Below are 9,866 nucleotides of genomic sequence, written 5' to 3'. Positions count from 1 at the left end.
AGGAAACTGATTATAGCTGGTTAAACTTCTCTGTATAGGCAGTATTGGGTCAAGTGTGCAGGTTGTATAGTCTGACAGGGAGATGATTTTCTCCAGTTCTAGCTGTGGAAGTGGATCAAAGGCCTCTAATCTTTCTTCTGTAGCTATGTTTTGTTCTATATCAGCCACAACGGATGACAGACAAACAGGATTTCATATTATGGTGTTTATTGTTTTTCTAATATTTTCAGTTTTGGTCTTAAAAATGCCAATAAAAGCATTGCTGGTGTGAAGGGCTGGGATCTGTGGGCCCGTAGCTGCCTGATTGTTTGTAAGTTTAGAAATCACACTATGAATTGAGTCATAAAGTGACAGAGAACGGAAATAAGACGAGAAATTTGCCAATGGTAAAACGTGGACTTCCATTGTGAAAGTTTTGCACTGCAGAGGAGAATTAGGGATTCGTGTCAGGGTGAATCTGCTTCAAATAAGTTTACAGCTGTTGCCTCAAGAAATTCCAGCCCAATTTTTATTTCTATGTTTATCTAAACAAATTAGGAAGCTTTAGTCTAGTCCAGTGATGTCCGACACCACGCCCAGGGCATAAAAGAAACTTCCAATCTCTGAATCCTTAAAGTGTGAAACAAGAGCTTAAGGACAGACATTCCCATGGTTTGCCAAAGGACAAAGATTCAGCGATGGAGAGGCCACAGTCTCCTGCAGAATGGTCACCCGAATATGGCTGTGTCTCTGACCAAAGCCATTGGAAGAAGAGGAAGGGCTGATGACTGCTGCAACAAAATGTTTTCAGAAAGCTTTGCGCATTTTAGTTATCATAGAGAAAATCCCTTTTGTATTAATCTCCTTCCTTCCTCATGTATGGCTGTAATCCATTTTATTATATGTATGTATAATTAATATTCAATATTTGATATTACAGGCAATTAAACAGCTGTGTTGATAAAACCAATCCTTGGTTATTTATTTGTGCATGAAGTATTGTATGAAATTCTCCCTTTGTGGTCAGATTCAATTTGGGGCCCAAGAAATGTTCAGTGGTCAATCATAATTAAATAACTAATAATAATTAATTATAGCAAATCACGCTACAGGTGGATTGGTAGTCTCTCCCACAGACGTTCCACCCATATGTTGAGTTGAGAGTCTGATACTTTTCGTGCACAAACCTGGCCTCTGTCAGGATTCTGCCAGTTGCATTCTGATTGGCTCTCTGTACATCCACGTATACACACTTCCATGTACTCTTTTGTATTGGTATTGGTCCGAAGTGAAATACCCCTTTGTAAACATCATGTCAAAATTGTAGCCAAAATCGTTTCCTGCAGTAGTAGGCAGTTCTAGCCACATTAAGTGGTGAAAGGCACCAGACTCTCCCTGGAAAGTATGGCAATGCAAGACTAGTGGATTGGTGACTCAAAAGTGTCCATATGTGCAAATGTGTGAAGGTATGTCATTGTGCAAAGGACTGACACCTGCTCCATGGGATTTTCCTGCCTTGCGTCCAGTGATTCTAGGTTGAATAAAATTTTTAGTGAATGTGTACTGCATAATTTTGCAGATAAAATATATTCAATTGAGCTCTCTGTAATTATGGCTATTTTGTAAAATTTGCATTTGCAATATAGAACCATACTGTACTGCTTGTAAGCCAGGAATGCACTTAAGCCTTGAAAAACCCTATTTAATATACTGCAGTCCCTAAATTATTTCTTAAGTATATTGCAAAAAAAAAAAAGCAGAGGATATAAATGAACAAATAAATAAATATCGCATAATATATTTTTCATTCATTCATTCGTTCATTCATTCATTCATTTTTTGTAACTGCTTATCCAGTTCAGGGTCGCGGTGGGTCCAGAGCCCACCTGGAATCATTGGGTGCAAAGTGAGAATACACCCACGAGAGGGCACCAGTCCTTCACAGGGCAATACACACACTCACACATTCACTCACACCTACGGACACTTTTGAGTTGCCAATCCACCTGCCAACGTGTGTTTTTGGACTGTGGGAGGAATATAATATATTTTCTCATGTTTATATCCACAGCAAAATCTGAATGAGCAACCAGTGTTTCTACAAACCATGTTCTCATCATGATATTAAGAATCTCGACACCCTATGTCAGTTGGGCTTCTTTGCTCTGAATGAAACATAAAAAAAGCTTTAGTGTGTGTGATATGAGAGTGACAAAGCATTCTAACACCCTTTTTGTACGTCATGGAAGTTCAACCTGTTTTCTCTGATAGTAAACACATAAGATAGCCTTTCCCAAAGTGATTAAGAATGAGAGTCATTCATGGCAGGCTTTAGCTCTAACATGGGCTTCTCCATATATATATATATATATATATGAACCAACTAAAACTACGAATGAGTTTTAGGGCCATTTCAGAGAATAAAGTCAGAATTCTGAGAATATTCTTGAAATAATTCGGAGAAAAAAATCTCAGAATATTTTAATAAAAAAGTCTGTATAATTCAGAGAATATTATCATAAAATTTAGCGAATCACTGTTTGGGTTATAATTTTTCCATAATATGTACACAGACCAAATAATAGTCCGTGCACCATGAGTGAGTTGTGAAAGAAGCAGTAAGTGAAGTGAGAATTATTTATTAAACACATCCACACAACATGACGACCCTGTCAGTGCATCCCCTGACCATGATGCATAAGGCTTTAGTTTATTGTACGAGCTGTAACTCGATGGAGCCTCGTGGGCGCCGGAGTTACACTCGCTCTGGATCCATAATTTTCGGAATCATTGTATCCTGTGAAACTACATGCCATGGGTTCGTGCACCGATTCAGGGTTTAAATACTAATCACTATCTGGTCCTGATGTGGAAAAATACTGAGTGTTTATTCCTGAAATCTATACCATAGTTACACTGATTCTCTGACAATTACACTGTGTCTGCCCCATTATAAGTGCAGTGAATTATTTTGAGATTATTCTCTGAATTATTTCGAGAATATACGCAGAATTATTCTGAGATTTTTTTCAGGATTATTCAGAGAATATTCTCAGAAATCTGACATTGTTCTCTGAATTTCTTAATTTTTTTAAATGTCGTGGCCCTCAAACTCCATCATATAAAACATAGATCACAGTCCTTGAATTTAATGGCTAAATCTCAAATGGCTCAGAATCTTTGTACAAAGTGCACTATGAAAGACCTAAAATATTGGATCCTGCACTCAAAGTGTGAACAATATGCCTAAAAAACTGCAAAGTCAGATTTAGGAATATGTTGTTCAATGCTAGATAGAAAATGCATTATTTTTATTTTAGATACATGATATGCTGAGTTTTATTGCGTCATAAATTACTTGAGGTTCGGCCATTTTGTGAACACTTTTAGAACCGTGATTAGCCATTTTATTCTGAATTATAATCACAAAGATTTTGCTGAGGTTCTAACCAAATGTATAATTTATTTATAGTGGTTTCTGCATTTTAAATATATTTAGTTCTCATAACCCGACAGCTCGTACCTTTTGTATTTTACTTCAGCTGATGAAAGGCAAAATTAGCAGCCGGCAGAATAATGACAGAATTTGTTTCTACTCATGACCCCCAACAGACTCATCACAGAATTTCTCAGGATCATGGATTCACCAGGCTGGAACACAATTTCCTGTTAATTAATTAGGAGGTTGGACTTTTGACAAATTGGCAGGAAAACAAAATAAAAGCTCTGAATAAGGACAACTTGTTATTCCTTTGGGATAGCAGCAATAATGTGGTTTAGTGTAGTGTTTGGCATCCTATATGGTCACGTAAGCGTTGCTGCAGTTTACCAATGGGGTCCACAGTCTGTGAAGCAGCCTCAGATTCCTTCAGCAGCTATTCCTCTTACTAGTGGTACTAAGCCAGTGGTCAGCATTGATAAATGTAGAGTGGATAATGTTTTCAGGGTTCCTTGTGGCGAACCTAGCATAGATGCTGCTCACTGTGCTGCAATAAACTGCTGTTTTGATGGACACAACTGCTACTATGGGAACACTGGTAAGTTGGTTTAGGCAATCTTCTGATACTGTGGCTGAATCCTGTTGCTTGAGGTATTCCTGAATTCTGTTGATGGCTGTTTTTTTTTTTCTTGTCCCTAGTGACTGTCCAGTGCACAGTAGATGGCCAGTTTGTACTGGTGGTGGCCAGGGATACAACACTGCCCAGACTGAGCCTGGATTCAATCAGCCTATTGGGAGGAAGTAATGGCTCCTGCAGTGCTGTGGATTATACTGCAAGCTTTGCTATTTACCAGTTTCCTGTGACTGCTTGTGGCACAATAGCAGTGGTTTGTATTGGAGCATTTCAGTTTCAGTTAGCTGGGTCTTGTACATGTGGGGAATATGCCATGGTTGTGTATCCACTTGTCTCCTTCCTCCAGGTGCTAGGTGACTATGTGGTCTATGAGAACAAAATGTCCTCCTCCTATGAAGTTGGAGTAGGACCACTTGGAGCAATCACAAGAGACAGCCATTTTGAGTGAGTAGAACCACCTGCTTCTTGGCAATTATTTGTTTGTGGATGGAGGCTTTGGTAGCAGTCTCCTGAGGGGTGGTTGTTGTCAATATATAATTTGAGCAATGCAGCAGTGCTCTTAAGACCAAGCCCATTGAATTACATTTGTTGAATCAGGTGTGCTTCTGCCTGTTTGGATTGGTCTAGTTCCAAATTCTTAAACATGTACTATCCACAAAGAGTGGAACAAGTGTCTGGATTATTTTATTTATTTTCACCTAGAACATGTACCCTGAACAGATCAGGCATCTCATTGTCCCTTGTAAATGAAATGGTACACTACTGGTCTGTGGGTTATTGCTAACCTCTTGTTTCTATTTTCAAGGCTTTACTTCCAGTGCAGGTATTCTACTACAGCTGTTGAGGCATTGTCTGTTCAGCTTTCTTCCAATGATCCTCCTCTACCTGTAGTTGCTTCTGGACCCCTCAGAGTAGAATTAAGACTGGGCAATGGTCAATGTACTGTCAAGGGCTGTCCACTAGGTAAGGCTCCTGTGTATTGGCATGGATGTATTTTACTTTTCTCTGGTTTCTCCAATTACCTTCTTTCTCAACAGAACAAGTAGCCTATACCTCATACTACAGTGATGCTGACTACCCTGTGACTAAGGTTCTGAGGGAGCCTGTGTTTGTGGAAGTGCGCATGTTGGGGAGAACTGATCCCAATATTGCCCTGATCTTGGGACACTGCTGGGCAACATCTTCCCCTGACCCCTTCAGCCATCCTCAGTGGGATCTTCTGGTAGATGGGTGAGTTGTACTGCTACTTTGTGTAGTGCTCTAGTACAGGCTGATACTGGCTTGTGTCCTCTTTAGGTGCCCCTACCAGGGTGATCGGTACCTGACCATGCCAATTCCAGTTGATGGGTTACCTGGTCTCCAGTTCCCTAGCCATTACAAGCGCTTTGTCCTCAAGATGTTCACGTTTGTGGATCCTGCCTCTATGGCACCTCTGCAACAGACGGTAACACTTTTGGGTTATTCAAATTGTACAGGGAAACGAGGTGTCCTTTACTGAGTGGTTTGCTCTTTTTCAGGTGTATATCCACTGCAGCACATCTGTATGTCAGCCAACTGCTGCTCAATCTTGTGTGCCGAGCTGTACCAGACAAAGTAAGTTGAACACATTATCTTTAGGAATGTATTTGTTTTTTTTCTGTCTGGCATGACTAAATGAATTTCATGTGAACACTTCCTCCACCCCAACAGGGAGAGATGTGTCTGCAGCAGAAAGGACTTCTCGAGTTACTGTAGTAGTGTCCAGTGGAGAAGTGTGTTATGTTAAGCCCAGATCTGTCCCCTCAACTTAAGTGAAGTGCCATGCCTCATGAAATAAAGATCTTGATTTTGAGTGCTGTGTGAAGATTTCTTTCTAGCAACTGAATATTTAATTGGAATTATGTGACTGGTACATGCTCCATATACTGATTCCCACAGAAGGAGGGAGGTTTACCAGGTGGGTGTCATGTAATCTCCCCTGCAACCAAAATGTTAGTACATGCACTACTGCTTGTCATGATGCATCATGACTAACAATTATTTGGCTGAAGTGCTGGTTAAAGTGGTACTCTGCTATCCTCAATCCCAGTTAGAAATGTATGACTGGGGGGGTTGTCACATGACCCAGCAGGATATGGCCACTTGAACCATTTCTCTGCTCATAAATGTTTTACAATAATACTTTGTTTCTCCATTAGATAACTTGACTTACTTTTGAAACATGTCGGACTCCCAAAATGATAAAACCCCTCCAATCTTTGCATCAACTTGCCCACAAAGAACCAAGAAAAAGAAATGCAGGCACCCTGCGAACCAGCTGCTAAAATTAGCAGCCATGCAAATATCACCTCGCCTAACACAGATTTGATCCTTGCTGAGATTAAATCTCATGGCTGGACATCTTAGATGGGCGATTGAACACCATTGTTACATCAATCTCATCTGTGGAAGGTACTATCACCAGCCTGACTCAATGAGTCCAACAAACTGAAAGTAGGCTTGACGAAAATTCTGAAAACAGAATTTTGGCTGGCGAGGACACTAATCACCAACAAACCGCGTTGCTCATATCCTTGGAGTTGACCATTGGTCAGCTCCAAGCTAAGATCGATGACTTGGAAAATAGAGGCCGGCGAAAGAATCTAAAAGTCATTGTCTACCCCAGAAAGCTGAGGGGTCCATACCATTTACTCAGTATCTTCAAAAAATGCTTCCTATCTGGGTTGGTCTCCTGCATGATTTTCACCTCCTTGGTATAGAGCGTGCTCATCGCTCTCTTGCTCCGGCATCAGGTTCCCCACAAAGGAGCATTCTCTTATGTTTTCTGTGGTGTCCGGATAGGGAGGCTGTTCTGAGGGCAGCGGTTAAACATGAGGTGTCTTTTCACGGCTCACGACTTCGTTTATGGAGTGCATGTTCTCTTGGATGGCCCTACTGGCTTAATTGTGATAATCTTTTATGTTTCATTTTGGTGATTAGTCAGATTTGATTCTATTGCTCCGTCAGTTGGGGACGGGGCTTGGAGAGAGGGTAAAGGGATGTTCCTGTTGTCTGTTATACTTTGTTTTATTACGTATTTGTTAGATTTCTTTCTGCACAATACAATTGTTTTGCATACCATAATCTTTAGATAATTTCTAGATTGTATTTATGATGAGTGATACATTAAAATTGGTTACACTGAATGTAAAGGGTATTGTTGTAAAAAGGAAAAAAATCTTAACATCTCTAAAAAAAAGAGTTATCGATAGGGCTACTTCAAGAAACACATCCTACTGACAGTGAACATGTAAAACTTAAAGGTGATTGGGTAGGTCAAGTCAATCAATCAATCAAATTTTATTTATATAGCGCTTTTCACAACAAAAAGTCGTCACAAAGCAGCTTTACAGAGATCCGGGTCCAAGCCTCCTATGAGCAAGCCAGGGGCAACAGTGGCAAGGAAAAACTCCCTCAGCACACGAGGAAGAAACCTTGGAAGGAACCAAGACTCATACGGGGAACCCATCCTCCTCGGGTCGACACCGGAGACACAACAGAGAACAGAAGTAAAAGTGAAATGATGACAGATGAAGGGGTTATAGTAATATAAATGTAGTATATTAGTGATGATGGAGAAGCGGAAAAGAAAATGATGAAGATGATGATATTAGTGATGTATGAGTCTGATGAAGGAGGAGGTGATCAGGGATTCTGTGTGAGTTAAAATTAGGTGCAGAGTTAATCTGAGATAAAACAACATGGCCAGGCATGATAGTGTAGATGAGACAAGGCCAGGATCTTGTACAGGATACACAGGGGCTGAATCAGGGCAACACCTGGAGAGCAGCAGGACATCTCAAAGCATGAGAGAGACAGGAGAAAGAAAGCCAGACAAAGGGAACAAATAAAAATACAGAGGTTAGTAGGGTCATGGTAAAGAACGGGCAAATTTGTCCTGCTTCCACGGGTCAGGCAAGCTTCCACGGGTCAGGCAAGAGAACCCAGCGACAGACAGCGTGTTGGCGGTTACTAGAAAGCTAACTAAAAATGCTGTAGCTATGGTGATATGACAGGGTTAATACAGAACAGTGATAATATGAAAACCAGCCCGAACACCAATAGAGAAGGAGTAACCTCAAATTGAGTGATTAACCAAAAGCTTGTTTGAAAAGGTAGGTTTTTAATCTAGATTTAAAGATTGAGAGTGTGTCTGAGCCCCGAACAGTAACCGGAAGGCTATTCCAGAGTTGAGGAGCTTTGTGAGAAAAGGCTCTTCCTCCTGCTGTGTTTTTCTTAATGCGAGGAACAAAGAGTAGATGGGCATCCTGTGAACGAAGTGTACGTGACGGGCGATAAGGTATGAGAAGTTCAGTAAGATACTGCGGGCCTAAACCATTTAGAGATTTATAAGCTAAGAGGAGTATTTTATAGTCAATGCGAAATTTTACAGTTAGCCAGTGTAGGGACGAGAGAACTGGGGTGATATGTTCGAATTTTCTAGCTCTAGTGAGCACCCTGGCTGCTGCATTTTGAACTAACTGAAGCTTGTGTAACGCTTTGCACGAGCTCCCTGCCAGGAGCACATTGCAGTAGTCTAGACGTGAAGTTATAAAAGCATGCACTAGTTTCTCTGCATTTTTAATGATAAAATATGCCGAATTTTGTACCTAGTAACAAGACTTCAGTTTTATCAGAATTTAACATGAGAAAATTTTGCATCATCCAGTCTTTAATTTCAGTTAGACATTCTGTTATTTTATGTAGACAAGCAACATCATTAGGTTTGGCTGATATATACAGTTGTGTGTCATCAGCATTCAACAGTGGAATTGAATCCCATGCTTACGGATTAGTCTACCCAGTGGCAGCATGTAGAGTGTGAACAATACAGGGCCAAGCACTGATACTTGTGGAACACCATATTTAACTAAAGTATGATTAGAGGATTTATTATTCAGATAAACAAATTGATAACGATCGGATAAATAAGATCTGAACCAAGAGAGGGCAGATCCTTTTATTCCTACCAGATTTTCCAGCCTATCAAGAAGCATCACATGATCTATGGTATCAAATGCTGCACTAAGGTCAAGCAGCACCAGAATAGAGATATAGCCCTTATCATGTGAAAGGAGTAAGTCATTAGTTACTCTTGTTAGAGCCGTTTCTGTGCTGTGATTTGGTCTAAATCCAGACTGAAAAATGTCATGAATGTCATTGTTTTGTAGATAAGAGCACAACTGCTGTGACACGACTTTTTCTAGAATCTTAGCAATAAAAGGGAGGTTTGATATTGGCCTGTAGTTTGCGAGTACAAGAGGGTCAAGATTGGGTTTTTTAATAATTGGTTTGATTACCGCTAGTTTCAGAGGTTTTGGTACATATCCAATGTTGAGGGATGAGTTTATTATTGTGAGCAATGGTCTAATGACTTTAGGTCAAATTTGTTTAAATAATTGTGTTGATACAGGATCCAGTAAGCATGAAGTTGATTTAGATGAGCTAATTAAACTAAGCAAGTCATTTTCATCGACAGAATTCAAGTAGTCTAAGTGCACCTCAGAGCTGGCGGGGGGTTCATCAACAAAAGCCGATGTGACTTTGGACTGATTTTGGATTTTGAGGCGAATGCAATCAATTGTTTCATTAAAAAACCTCATAAAGTCGTTGCTACAGAAATCAGAAGGGACAATGGGGTTGATTTCCTTTTTGTTGCCAATTAGATTTGATACAGTGCTAAAAAGGAATCTAGGGTTGTCTTTGTTGTTTTCTATAAGGGAAGAGATGTACTGTGATTTGGCTTTAGATAAGGCATGTTTGTAGTCGGTGAGGCTGTGCTGCCATGCAATTCGG

General features: G+C 40.2%; 1 protein-coding gene across 1 annotated transcript; it reads left to right on the top strand.

The window, feature by feature from the left end:
* The first annotated feature begins 3,719 nt into the window (after nt 1-3,719).
* On the top strand, nt 3,720-5,883 carry LOC136701791 (zona pellucida sperm-binding protein 4-like). Its single transcript, XM_066676506.1, has 8 exons — nt 3,720-4,016; nt 4,118-4,305; nt 4,399-4,496; nt 4,858-5,015; nt 5,090-5,282; nt 5,349-5,496; nt 5,570-5,645; nt 5,742-5,883. The coding sequence occupies exons 1-8, from the start codon at nt 3,749-3,751 to the stop codon at nt 5,840-5,842; spliced, it is 1,230 nt and encodes a 409-aa protein (XP_066532603.1). The 5' UTR covers nt 3,720-3,748; the 3' UTR covers nt 5,843-5,883.
* The last annotated feature ends 3,983 nt before the right edge of the window (nt 5,884-9,866 follow it).

This window comes from Hoplias malabaricus, chromosome 7 (genome assembly GCF_029633855.1).
Source record: "Hoplias malabaricus isolate fHopMal1 chromosome 7, fHopMal1.hap1, whole genome shotgun sequence".
NCBI lineage: Eukaryota > Metazoa > Chordata > Actinopteri > Characiformes > Erythrinidae > Hoplias > Hoplias malabaricus.
This window is presented reverse-complemented; position numbering and strand designations above follow the sequence as displayed.

What these genes read in the sequence shown, in the direction of transcription:
- LOC136701791 (XM_066676506.1), top strand. Translation starts at nt 3,749, where the DNA reads ATGTGGTTTAGTGTAGTGTTTGGCATCCTATATGGTCACGTAAGCGTT. An exon ending in TGGCACCTCTGCAACAGACG is followed by an intron (nt 5,497 to 5,569) that starts GTAACACTTTTG and finishes GCTCTTTTTCAG; the next exon opens with GTGTATATCCACTGCAGCAC. An exon ending in GCCGAGCTGTACCAGACAAA is followed by an intron (nt 5,646 to 5,741) that starts GTAAGTTGAACA and finishes CCACCCCAACAG; the next exon opens with GGAGAGATGTGTCTGCAGCA.